Source organism: Schistocerca nitens, chromosome 5, assembly GCF_023898315.1.
Source record: "Schistocerca nitens isolate TAMUIC-IGC-003100 chromosome 5, iqSchNite1.1, whole genome shotgun sequence".
Lineage (NCBI taxonomy): Eukaryota > Metazoa > Arthropoda > Insecta > Orthoptera > Acrididae > Schistocerca > Schistocerca nitens.
The window spans coordinates 285,838,724-285,853,277 of record NC_064618.1 but is presented as its reverse complement, the minus strand read 5'-3'; the positions used below and the strand labels follow the sequence as shown (position 1 = coordinate 285,853,277).

At 40.9% G+C, this 14,554-nt stretch overlaps 1 protein-coding gene across 1 annotated transcript in view; it reads left to right on the top strand.

The window, feature by feature from the left end:
• Positions 1-14,554, top strand: part of LOC126260395 (dynein axonemal heavy chain 12-like) — an 82,487-nt gene that overhangs the window by 33,454 nt on the left and 34,479 nt on the right. Inside the window, exon 4 of the mRNA XM_049957723.1 lies at positions 72-308. Coding sequence (XP_049813680.1) covers positions 72-308 — 237 coding nt within the window. The remainder of the gene's footprint in view (positions 1-71; positions 309-14,554) is intronic.

Sequence of the window (14,554 nt, the reverse complement as noted above, 5' to 3'; positions counted from 1 at the left end):
ATATGTATACTCCATTCCCTATTAAAGATAATTAAATCATCAAGTGAACTGAAACTATATGATTTTTGCAGGCTTTCCTCAACACTGACAAGGAAATATCATATGAAGCCATCCAATACACAATTGGTGAATGCATATATGGTGCTCAACTAACTGATGAGTGGGATCATCGAATATTAATAACAATTTTACATGACTTTATAAATCAAGAGCTTGTTGTTTCTCAAAACTATATCTTTACAGAAATAAATAAGGTGTACAGTGTTCCATCAGACATCACACATTCAGCATGTTTGCAGAAGATTGAAGTAAGATAATTTATATAAACTGAATAAAAGGATTCTGAAGTGTTATTACAGTATGACAGAAACTAAGCTATATTCTAAGATTTTAATTTATAAGTATGCTGAACCAGAATTATCACCTTTAATTACAATGGCAAAGTTAATTCTTCTACTATGACACAAAACACAGCTCACATATACATGAAATAGTCACAGTTCACACTTAGCACAGTGCTGTAGTAATTTATTACAATGGACAACAGGTTAGTGATTCATTTAAATCAGTTCAAAATGAGTTTCACTATGTCAAACAATCACTAGTTTCAATGAAAATATCATTCGACACTTTCTAATCAGAACACAGTTCAATTACAATATGTCTCAATACGAGGTGATGTAATCGCTCAAAAGTTGTCAAACATTAAAGTTCCTTAGTTCCACAGTTGTTGGTGCAAATATTTTTGCATGCAAAACATGCATAATTGTGGTGTTAGTCAACATGGTGAGCACACTCAACACAGGTGTACTCATGAGGTTTCAAACCACTAACTACAAATTTTGAGTGATGTCTGAGTACTTATAGATGGGCAAAAAAATAAACTGTTATTCTGTAAAACACATAATATTTTGAAAATTTTTATCAGGCTGGATTTTACTGTTCAGAAATTAAAAAAAAAATGCATGGACCCTATTACATCAATGTGAGTTCCCTTGTTTACATGCATGAATGCCACATTGCAAATTATAGTAAATTGCATGTAATCATTAATTAGTGAATTCATTAATTAGTGCTGTACACCATATTGTACAGAAAAATTAAGGCAACAGAATCAAAACCAGAATCCAACAGTAGTTATTGCAAAATCTGCAGTAGAAAATGGGACTGCTTGTGGACTTGAATACTTATTATCTCTTCATTTAATTAGTTTCTGATGGTTTGAAGTACTTCACAAGAATGTCAGAATGCTTAGCTTTCTGTTGGTGTGGGTCATTATAGGGAATTATGTTGATTAGCCCATTAAGTTTTGCATGTATTGAACTGTAGTGCTAACTTTAATTAAATGTAACATTTAATTCACATGCTCTATAGCCAAACTAGTGGTATCAATGGAATCAGTACAGTGAGAAGGATAAACTGAGCAATAAATCTAAATGAGGGAGAGCTTAATTACACTTTTGAAATATAAATACATATGCCACATATAACCTATATAATGATATATCATGAAGATGACCATCAAGTCTTTGAAATGTGACTTGATTTTGAAACTTCCCTCCTCCAGGTATCATTCTGCATACAAATGCCTTACAGCTAGACTGTTGCATCATGTTTCCCTGTGAATGAGATGTATGTCAACTCTCAGTCAGAGTGTAATCAGCCATCAAGAAGGTGTAAATATTGGTAGAAACATTCATTAAAACACAATGTAACATAAACAATAATAATGTGAATGTTTTTCTAGGGACACTGCTAGCAGTAATGAAAAGTTACTCTTCCTAGCAGTAAGATATGACTGAAAAGATAGTCAGAAGATGTTGCAAACATTCAACCTAATAAGAATTGGCCTGATAACATTTATTTCCAGGTGCATCATTTTGTGGTAACAAGTATTTTGATATTACCACAAGAAAGAAATGTCTTGGCTTATTATGTCTATGTTCTTGTTTTGAATAAATTTAATCACACAGGTAACATGTATCTACTCAAAATACAGTATTGTGGATTACCACTTTCTTCCACCAATCCCTTTGGCTGTGTTACAAATCTGATTCAAATGTCAACATTTTGCATACAGTACAGGCAAACAACTGTAAACGTTGGTCTAAGGAAAATCCAGGGTCAAACCCTTCAAGGACTGCTAGTGGGAAAATGGAACAAAAGTGTTTACATATTTGTCTACATAATATGTTTAAACACACACACTCACACACACACACACACAGATATTCTTTGTCTGCTGAGTCCCCCATCCCCAAGACCCCTAGAAGCCTTTAAAAGAAACTGTGAATACCCTGTATATAAAGGCTACCAGTACTATAAATTATTTCATGTTGTTTGATGATGATTGTTAAGATCAAAACACATTGAGAGTAAAGATTTATTTTATCAGCAGATCTTGGCATGTTCAAAAACATGAATTTCTGTAAGCAGCATAAGTTCCCAGTATCTTGATTTGCAAAGAATTTGGACAAGAGTAGCCTGGAATGGAACCCCATTCAGTGGTATCAGATTTATATCATTACATCTACTCCTAACAGGTACTCCACAACTCACACTTAAATGCAGAGGGTTCATAAAATCACATTCACAATAATTTTCTATTACTGCAATCTCAAACAGAGCATGAAAAAAAATGAACACTTCCATGCAAGCTCTGATTTCCTTTCTTTTGTTATGATGATCATTTTTTGCTATATAAGTTGGCCTCAACAACATATTTTTGCATTTGGAGAAGAAAGTTGGTAATTGTAGTTTCCTGAGAAGATTCCACCCCAATGAAAAATGCATTTGTTTTAATGATGTCCACCACAAATCACGTATCATGTCAGTGACACTCACTCCCCTATTTTGCTATAATGCAAAATGTGCTGCTCTCCTTTGTTCTTTCTCAAATTACTCCATTAATCCTATCTGGTAAGCAGTACTCCAAAACAGGATGGACACACATAGTGTAAGCAGTTTCTTTAGTATATCTGTTACACTTTCTAATAGTTCTCCCAATAAAACTTAGTCTTTGGTTTGGGAAGCTGCTTCCCCCACCACCTCCAGTAGCCACCGCGCCATCCACACCAAAGAAACCAGGAGAGGAACAGTGGAGGGGGTAATGGCTAATATACATAGGGCGCCGAGAGGAACAGCACAGCATTCGTCAGGAACCACCTGAAGATGGCACTGTGTACATCTGCCGAAATATTGTGGAGAAATTATGACGCTACCTGGTGGGATACCCGAGAACTGTTCAAATTGATTTGTACATGATTTTCATATTTAATAGTTCTAGATGCCTTGCTGCCATAAATTTACAATGTTCACTCCATTTTTACACAACACCAGAAAACTTTGACATCTCTCCTTCCTTTGTTCCCACCACACACATGCAAGCTGACCACACCCTGTTATCAGTTCCAAAGTACATCAGTAGAGATATATTCATACTTAAGATAGAAAATAATTTACAAAAAAATGAAATTCACTCAACAGTACAATACAACAATTGCTGTTACTGTTGTGGTCTTCAGTCCAGAGACTGGTTTGATGCAGCCCTCCATGCTACTCTATCCTGTGCAAGCTTCTTCATCTCCCAGTACCTACTGCAGCCTACATTCTTCTGAATCTGCTTAGTGTATTTATCTCTTGGTCTCCCTCTACAATTTTTACCCTTCACGCTGCCCTCCAGTACTAAACTGGTGATCCTTTGATGCCTCAGAACATGTCCTACCAAGCGATCCCTTCTTCTAGTCAAGCTGTGCCACAAATTTCTCTTCTCCCCAATTCTATTCAGTACCTTCTCATTAGTTATTGATGTACCCATCTAATCTTCAGCATTCTACAGCTCTGGTACTTTCCCAACACAGCTACAACAATTTACAACTGTTATATCAATGGTTCCTGTCTCTAAATTCTTCCTGTGTTTGACCTGTGCCATTTGAGACTGAAGGCCATTTGTGTTTCCCCAAGACCCTCTAACCTAAAACACTGCTCAGTCCACACCATACAGCCCCTGCTACCCATGTAACCATCTCCTGCATGTAGTGGACTCCTGACCTATTCAGTGGAACCCGAAACCCGACCACCATATGGTGCAACTCGAGGAATCTGACGCCTACACGGTTGCCTGAGCTTCTGATTCAGACCCTCCACTCAGCTATGTACCAGAGATCTGCAGTCAGTCCTGTTGATATGCTGCAGATGGTGAGCTCTGGTTTTATCTTGCAAGCAAGACTGGCAGTCTTTAGCACTTCTATTAGCCACTCAAAACTACAGAGAAGCTCTTCCAGTCAATGCCGAGTATTCTAGAGACCAACTGAAACTTGCAATCCACTGTTGCAGGAAACTTCCTCACACTCTCTACAATGTCAGGAAGACCGCACATCTCAGGCATGCAGTCACACTGGATCATCAGGCAGATCCCGGTAGCTGAGTGGTCAGCGCAACAGAATGTCAATCCTAAGGGCCCAGGTTCGATTTCCAGCTGGATCGGAGATTTTCTCCACTCAGGGACTGGGTGTGGTGTTGTCCTAATCATCGTCATTTCATCCCCATTGATGCACAAGTTGCTGAAATGGCATCAAATCGAAAGACTTGCACCCGGCAAAAACTCTATCTGATGGGAGGCCCTAGTCACACAACATTTACATTATCAGGCAGATGGGTCAGTCTTGTTTTGGGCTAGTATTGTCTACACAAGTAATATGTCTTCACAATCAATGGTAATTTGAGGGTAATGAAATATAAGGACTAGATATTCACACTGATTGCACAGCTCTGCAGAACCATCTGACCTCTGATTCTGGCCTTCCACTCAGCTCTGTACCAGAGATGCGCAATCTGTCCTGTTGACTATGCTGCAATATTTTCGCAATAGGTCTGTCTTTTAAGGTGATAATGCATGAGTACACTGCACCCACCTTGTGAACACATTCCCCCAGGAGCTAGATATCAACTGAATTGACTGGCCTGAATTATCTCCTGATGAAGTGTTCTAGAGACCAAACAAAACTTGCGAACCACTGTCACAGGAAACCTCCTCACACTCTTCATGACATCAGGAAGAGCAGTGGAGGGTTGAGCAGCAAAGTTTCAGTCACCTTGTTGACAGTATGCCAAGAAGGATCCAAACATCTTACAGTGAAATCAGTGTAGCAACCTGATATTAAATGTTACACAGCAGCAAGAATTTATTTCACAGATGTGTAAAGTCATACACTTTCAAACATACTTTCTTTATTTTGTTTTTTTTTCTGTTTTGTTATTTCATAGTAAATGCACTTTTTTTAGTTTCAGAGCTATCTGTTTTATTGTCTGGTCCTCTTGAATCTAAGACAACACGTGTTCAGAGATTTGCAGGTGGTACGAAACCTTTTTTTCAGCGATTTATAGGCCCTTAGTAATAACAATAGTATAGTTTTCCTAGAAGGATCCAAAGGACTAACTCCAGACAAAAAATTTAAATTGGAATATGCATGCTGAGTAACTATCAAGTGATTAAGCTTCAAATTTGCGATGCTGATGATGCCACTAGCCTGTACATATGGAAACTTGCATACCACTGTTATTTTATGTCAGTAATAATAAAGTAAATCTGGTTCCCTAGCTATGTGCTCAGTATGTCTGTCTGCTAAGCAGAGGACCCAGGTTTAATTCCCAGAAGAACCAGGAATTTTTTCACGGGCAGGAATGAGGTGCACTCAGCCTCATAGTGCTGACTGAGGAGCTGCTTGAATGATAAGTAAAGGTTCCAAGGTCTGGGAACCTGGCAGTGGCCAGGAGCGCGGTGTATGATCCCATGCCCCTACATACCCCATCCAAATGACTCCATTGGCAGAGGAAGATATGATGGGCAGTTGGTGGTGAATGGCCTTACAGGACCAACAGAGGTTGCCTTAGTTTTTATAGTGAGATAATGCAATGTTAGCTAGGGGCAGTCTAGTAAAATAACATTTATATTGTAGCTCCGTCCGCCTCCATAGCGTAGCAGTAATGTTACCGCCTACCACACAGGTGGGTTCGATTCCCAGCAGGGGCTGGGTGTTGTGTGTCCTTCATCATAATTTTCATCATCCTTGACTCGCAAGTTGCCGATGTGGCATCACCTAAAAAGAACTTGCAATACAGATGCCGAACTCCCCCGAATGGGGCCTCCTGGCCAACAATGCCATATAATCATTTCCATTTCCATTGTAGCTCCAAAAAAAAGTCATCCAAACCCGTGTTTCACATCCGTGAGAATCATGTTAGCTGGTACTAATAATATGGAAAGCGAAGAGGAAATGGAAGAAGATGAGATGAGGAATGCAATACTGCAAGAATAATGTAACAGGACAATGAAAGATCTAATTTGAAATAAGGCACCTGGAGTAAATGACATTCCATGAGGCTTACTCATAACAATGGAAACTCCAGGTTGGAATATCGACAATATAAGGAAAAGGTAGATCACTACTCACTCTAAGATGAAACATTGAGTTGCACACAGGCACAATCAAAAGACAGTACATATTTAACTTCAGGCCAAAGGCTTCTTCAGAAAAGTAAACATACACACATTCATTCACAAAAGCAAGCACACCTCACACACACACATGACTTCCATCTATGGCACCTTAGACTTGAATTAAGATGTCATGTAGAATGGAAGCAGCAATCTGAGGGAGCCTAGAGCAAAGTAAATCATCCTGTGACACAACGTGGAGCTGTACATAACATGCTTTATTTCAATGACTGCTTCACAATCCAGATTCTCCCCTCCACCACCAGCTTCTCTGAACTGCGCAAATGGGAGTTTCTTCCAACACATTATCCACTCCAAAAATTATCACAACCTCAGACTACAGTAACATACTGTCTCTACATCCTCCACCCAACAGTTTCTCAGTCCTGTGTCCTATGACCTCCTCCTATTCTCATACCCTCATTCTCTGTGTGTGCTACTCTCTGCCAATGGTCCCACACATCTTTACCCTTCTCCATTCATCTCCTTTTTCACTCTCCATTCCCCCCTCCCCCCATTCCACCTCCCTGCCCCACAGCATCCCAACTCTGCACCTGCTGACAGTCTAGTCCTTGCATGCTCCTCCAGGTAGTGCGCTTTTCTCTCCTCACCCATACCCTGCTATCCCTTCCCCTTACTCATCCCCTCCAGATTGCTGCTTCCTTTCTATATGACAGTTTCATTCCTGTCCGAGTTGCCAGAAATGGTAGACATATGTGTGTGGTTGTGCTTGCCTGTGTGAATTAAGGTGTGTATATTTCCTTATTTAAAGAAAGCTTTAGCCAAAAGCTAAATTTGAAACTCTCTGTTCATTGTGCCGGTTTGCAACTCAACATGTCATCTTCATGGTGAACAGCAATCCATTTTTCTTTATATTATTCCATAGGTTTGTCAAGGTCCTTGGGAGAACCAACCTCAACAGAAATGTTCTACCTGTATGTTGGATTTGTGAGACAAATGAAATACCCTCAGATGGCAGGAAGAATTTAACAGTTCCAGTAAAGTGAAAACAAGTGTTTAGGCCGGTGTGAGTATGACTGAACCACCAGTTTAATGGATAATTATTTCAAAATACTGACATGAATTATCTGCAGAAGTCAGGAATAACTTAAAACGTCCATCTGGGGGAAGACTGGTTCGAGTTCCACAGAAATAATGAAGGAATTTCGGAATTTATGAAGCACTACTGTCTCTACAACTTAACACAAAATATATTTTCCAGAAAGCCAAACCCTCGCCTATAGCATTTAAAAAAAAAAAAAAAATCCATACTGACTGGAGTAAACTCATTGATGTTTTGAAGTTAAGGATAAAATACAGTGTGCACAAGGCTATGTACATCTTCTACAGAAGCCAAAATACAAAATACATGTTTAAGAGTTGATAGAGATTAAATGAAGACAGTACCTATGAAGGTAGAGAGGCAGGATTGCAACCTATTCCCCCTGTTCTTCAGTCTGTGCCTAAAGCAAGCATTAAAGTTAACCAAGCAGAAATTTGGAAAAGGCATTAATGTTCAGGGAGAAGAAATAAAAACTTTCAGTTTGCTAATGACATTATAATTCTGTTAAATACAGGAAATGATTTGGAAGGTCGCTTGAATGGAATACATTAAGTCTAGAAAAGAGGTTACAAGATGAGCTTCAACAAAAGTGAAACATGGCTAATGTAATGTACTCAAATTAAATTCAGCAATACTGAGAGACTTAGATTGGAAATAGAGATGCTAAAAGTAGTAGATGACTTTTGTTATTTTAGGAATAAAACAACTAACAACAGCCAAAGTAAAGAGAATGTATAATGTTAGCTTGAAATACCAAGAAAAGCGTTTCTGAAAAAGAAACCTTTCTAACATTATACATAAATAAATTGTCAGAAAGTTTTCTTTTTTTTTTTTTTAATTATTGTCTAGAATGAAATTTTGTATGGAACTAAATGTGGACAGTAAGCAGTACTGACAAGAAGACACAATAAGCTTTTGGAATATAATGCCACAGAAGAAAACTGAAGGTGAGATAGATAGATAGAATAACTAATGAAGACATATGACATTGAGTTGTATAGAAAAATGCTTTATGGTATAGCTATACTAAAAGAACAAACAATCTGAGACATAAGAGAATAGTTAATTTGCCATTGTAGCTAAGATGCAGAGGAAGACCAACGATACACTACAGTAAGCAGGTTAAAGTGGATGTAGTTTACAATAGTTATGTACAGGCAAAAAGCATTTCATAGGGTAATTCTCATGGTGAGCTTCATCAAACCAGTCTTTGAACTGAAGGCCAAAACAACAACTGCTCAGTGGAAGTGTTCATGAAGAACTGATAATTTGAGCAGTATGTGAATGAACTTATTGTGCAAATACAACTGCTCATTCTCAGGAAAAAGTAGAATAATGCTCCATCTCATTAGTAAAAATTTTACATAAGCAAGTTATATTATTAAAGACAGTGTTATGAAAAAGATAGATTGCTATTCACCATATTTAACACAGATGCTGAGTCACAGACAGGGACAAAAAAAGGCTGGCAAGCAAGTAAGCTTTCAACTAAAAAGGCCTTCAACAGAATTAGACAGCACACACACACACACACACACACACACACACACACACACACACACACACTTATGCAAATGCAACTCCCACACACACATGACCACAGTCTCTGGCCACCGAGGCCTAACTGTGGGCAACAGCACATTATGGGAGAAGCGTCTAGATGGTAATGGTATGGAGGGGGGTGTGGTGGGAAGGGGATGGGACAGCAGAGTAGGGATGGGCAAAACAGTAAAGTGCTGCTTGTGGGAGCATACAGGGGCAAGGTTGGGAGGAGATAGGGCAGCTAGGTGCAGTCGACAGGTTAGACAGAAGGCAGATGGGTATATGGGGGGGGGGGGGGGGGCAGCACAAAAGAAGACAAAATGCTGTGGGTTCATTGGTGAAATATAGGGCTGTGTAGTGCTGGAATGGGAATAGGGAAGGTGAAAGGTTGGTAAAGGACAAGACTAATGAAGGCTGAGGCCAGGAGCATTAAGGGAATGTACACTATACTACAGGGAGAGTTCACACCTGCACAATTCAGAAAGCTGGTGTTGGTGGGAAGGATCCAGATGGGACAGGCTGTGAAGCAGTCACTGAAACGAAAAATGTCATGTTGGGTAACATGCTCAGCAATTGGGTGGTCCAGCTGTTTCTTGGCCAAAGTTTGTCCGTAGCCATTCATGTGGACAGACAGCTTGCTGGTTGTCATGCTTACGCAAGATGCAGCATATTGATTGCAGCTTAGCTTGTAGATCACATAACTGGTTTCACAGATAGACCTGCCTTTGATGAGATAGGTGATGCTTGTGACCAGAGGTGGGAGGATGTATGGGTCTAGTCTTGCATCTAGAACTGTTACAGGGATATAAGCCATGAGGCAAGCCATTGGGAGCGAGGTTGGTGCAGGGCTGGATGATGATATTGTGTAGGTTCATTGGGCAATGGAACACCACTGTGGGAGGGGTGGGAAGGATAGTGAGTAGGACATTCCTAATTTCAGGGTACGATGAGAGGTAGTCAGAACACTGATGGAGAATGTGATTCAGTTTCTCCAGTCCTATGTGGTACTGAGTCACGAGAGGAGTGTTCCCGTGTTGCTGAGAGTGTGACTTTGGAAGGTTGGAGGGTGACTGGAGAGGTAAAGCATAGGAGATCTATTTTTGTACAAGGTTGTGAGGGTAATTTTGGTATGTGAAGCCTCGGTGAGAAACTGGGTATGTTTCAATGGGCACTGCTTGTCACTACAGATGTGACAGCCACAGGTGGCTAGGCTATATGTGAGGGACTTCTTGGTATCAAAGGGTAGCAGCTGTCAAAGTGGAGGTAATGCTGACGGTTGGAGGTTTGATACAAGTGGACCTACTTATGTAACCTTCTTTGCATGGAGCTCAATATCGAAGAAGGTGGTTTGTTGGGTTAAGGACGAGCAGGTGAACTGAATTTGGGAGAAAGTGTTGAGGTTCTGGAGGAATGTGGATAGGCCATCCTCATCCTTTATCCAGACCATGAAAATGTCATCAATGAATTTGAAGTTGGGATTCTGGGTGGTTAGAAAGGATTCCTCTTGATGGCCTATGAACAGGTTGGCATAAGACAGTGCCATGCAGGTGGCCATTGTCATACCCCAGATTTGCTTGTAGGTGGTGCCATCAAAGGAGAAGTAACTGTGGGTGAGGACATAGTTGGTCATAGTGACTAGGAAGGGGGTTGTAGGTTTTGAATCTGCTAAATGTTGGAAAAGGTAGTGTTCAATAGCAGCAAGGATTTTGGCATTATGGATGTTAGTGTAAAGGAAGTGGCATCAATAATGACAAACAGAGGACCATATGGTAACAGAACAGGAACTGTGGGTAGTCAGTGAGGGAAATGGTAGTTCTCTTTTACATAGGAGGGTAGGATGCAGGTAATAGGCTGAAGGTGTTGACCTACAAAAGCAGAGATTCTCTCAGTGGGGGCACAGGTACCATCGACAATAGGGTATCATAGGCGGTTTGGTTTACAGATTTTGTTAAGCACATACAAGGTAGGAGTGGGGGGAGTGGTATGGGTTGGGCGAGTTCATTGACTCCAGGTAGTGGTTCTGGGATGAGCCTAAGGATTTGAGGAGAGACTGGAGACCTACTGGATTCCTGGAATGGGGCAGAGTTTGTAGGCGGATGAATCTGACAGCTGGTGTAGTCCTGCGAGGTAATCTTTGCAGTTCAAACCACTGTGGCGTAGCCTTAGTCAGCAGGGAGGATTATAATATATGGGATCTGTTTTTAGTTGGTGGATTTCAGTTCTTTCTGTGAATTTAAGGTTAACTTGCATGTTGAAGGATTTGGAGAATGATGGTGAGGCAAGGTTTGAGGTTAAGAGATTCTGGAAAGTTAACTGCAGGTGATATGGGGCAGTGGTGTTGGAACACGGTTGGTTGGAGGAGTGAACTCAGTCAGGCAGGGTTCAACATTGGTCTCTTGTTGAGTCTGATTGGTTCGTGCAAGAAACTGTTTCCATTGTAGGGGTCAGGAGAAGGACAGAAGGTCTTTAACAAGTTTTGCATGATTGAATTTGGGAGTGGGGCAAAACATGAAGTGTCTGAAAGTTAACTGCAGGTGATATGGGGCAGTGGTGTTGGAACACGGTTGGTTGGAGGAGTGAACTCAGTCAGGCAGGGTTCAACATTGGTCTCTTGTTGAGTCTGATTGGTTCGTGCAAGAAACTGTTTCCATTGTAGAGGTCAGGAGAAGGAGAGAAAGTTTTTAACAAGTTTTGCATGATTGAATTTGGGAGTGGGGCAAAACATGAAGTGTTTGGAAAAGACTGATACATCTGTGGGGATAAGGCTTTTGAAGGAACATTTTGTAACTGTGCTTCAAGTCTGTTTATGTTCTAGATTCAGTATGGTGGTGGGAGGGAATTTTGAGGGTGGGGTAAGCGTAGTAAGTCTGCATGGCAGCGTTTTTTAGCTATGAGGGGATGTGGGGGAGACTTGGAGGTTGTTGTAGAGGTGGTGCATAATGGTAGTCCAAGGTAGGAGTAGGAAGTGAACATTGTGGACAATTTTTAGGTGGGATTGTGTATGCTGCTCTTTTTCCTGGAGGACATGAGTTTCAGTGTGCGATATGGGATCCAGGAATTTGGGACTGCATAGCAGGAAATTTTAGTGATTGAGAGGAGGTGCTGCATGGAGGTTAGGGCCTGAGGGCATGGCTTTGGTGAGGGTTAAGGACTGGAGGAATCTGAACAGATGGAGGTTATTGTGGAAGTAGGGGTTGCAGCTGGAGATAAGTAATTTGTTGGTAAAGCTATTTGGGGGATTCCATCAATGGAGGAACAGTATGTGTGACTGGATTCTGGCTGGGGATACAGAAACTTTTCTGGAAGCAGCAAAGATCAGTGGTGGAGGATTAGAATGTGTAAAATAAATAAATAATGTAGAAATAAGTGTGAAAAAATTCGCAAAAATACACACAAATACATGAAAAAATCACAAAAAGAATGAAATGAATGAAGTATGGGGAAACAAAATGCAACATAAGGGAGCGGAACGATAGTGAAAGGTGAAAACCAATTGCAATCAATGTGAAAACACAAAGAGATCAAAGGAAAAAATAAATAAGAAGATTGTAATGTGGGTTGTAGGTCTGTGGGTCAATATGTGTGAAGAAGGGGGACAGCAGATATGACTATATTAGGTGAAGTTAGTATGTGCTAATTGGAATCAGAGAGAAGAAGGTGTGCGGGGTGGGGAGGGGTTGGTAGGCTGCAGTTCAAGTTGGTGTGGCACAGAAAGGTATGGAAAATAACACATGAACATACATAAGAGTGACGCAGGAAGGGTGATCAATTTGAAGATCTAGGATTAATGATATTGATGGGAGTAATGTGGATCATGAGGTGCTGCACCAATAATCAGCATGATCTTGTAGCCATCTGTTGTGCATGACAGAGTATGTTGATACAGTGTGGTTCATAAGTAGGGCATGCTGTGTGATCTGGAATGTGACAAGTGAAACACAGGAAAGCAGAGAAAAGAGGACAGACACTGATTACTGTAATGCATTAGAAAATAGTAACAAACAAAAACAGTACTGAGTTATGAGATGGAAGAGAAACCATTAGGCAACATCAAAGAATGGAAAATTCATGATGGAATAATGACAATATTATGAAAATAATATATTGCTACACACCATATAGCGCAGATGCTGAATCACAGATAGGCCCAACAAAAAGACTGTCAAACAAGTAAGCTTTGTGCCAAAAAGGTCTTCACTGGAACTAGACAAAATAACACACACACTCATGCAAACACAACTCACACACACATGAGCACAGTTGGCATCTATCTCGGTGGCATCTGTCGAAGTGGAGATATTACTGGTGGTTGATAGGTTTGATATGGATGGCGGTACTGATGTAACTATCCTTGAGGTAGAGGTCAAAATTGAGGAATGTGGCTTATTGGGTTGAAGAGGACCAGGTGAAGCAAATGGGAGAGAATGTGTTGAGGTTCAGGAGGAAATTGGATAGGGTGTCCTCACCCTCGATCCAGATCAAGAAAATTTCATCAGAGAATCTGAAGTAGTTGAGGGGTTTGGTTCAAAATGGTTCAAATGGCTCTGAGCACTATGGGACTTAACTTCTAAGGTCATCAGTCCCCTAGAACTTAGAACTACTTAAACCTAACTAACCTAAGGACATCACACACATCCATGCACGAGGCAGGATTCGAACCTGCGACCATAGCGGTCACGCGGTTCCAGACTGAAGCGCCTAGAACCGCACGGCCACATCGGCCGGCTGAGGGGTTTGGGATTCAGGGTGGTTAGAAAGGAATTTTCTAGATTACCCACAAATAGGTTGGTATAGGATGGTGCCATGCAGGAACTGTAGAGAGTTGGTTGGAATCTTTTCTGTAGTAGAGTAGGTTGCTCCATGGCCAACAATATTCTCACCCACAATTACTTCTCCTTTTAAGGCATCATGTGCAATAAATTCGGGGTACAGCAATTTGCAACCACATGGCTCCAGTCTATGCCAACCTATCGTGGGCTATCTAGAGGAATCCTATCTAACAACCCCAAATCTCACACCTCTCACCTGCTTCATATTCACTGATGACTTCCTCACCACCTCAAAAATTGTTACATTAGTACCTCCACTCAGATCACCAACAATACCGCCAGTCTGACAGCTGCTACCCATTCCATACCAAGAATTTCCTTCCATACAGCCAAGCTGCCTCTGGTCGTCACATCTGTAGTGATGAGCAGTCCCTCTTGAAATATGCCAAGAGTCTAACTGAGGCCTTCACAGACTGTAATTACCCTCCCAACCTTCTACAAAAACAGATCTCACTCACCACCACCCAAAGTCCCACCATCCAGCTACAGAGGAGCCACTGACACACCATGGCCAGCAAACAGCTGGACGACCTAGTTGCTGATCACACTGCCCAATATGATGTCCTTCTTTTCAGTGACTGCTTCACAGCCTGTGCTGTCTGGATCTTTCCTACCAACACCATC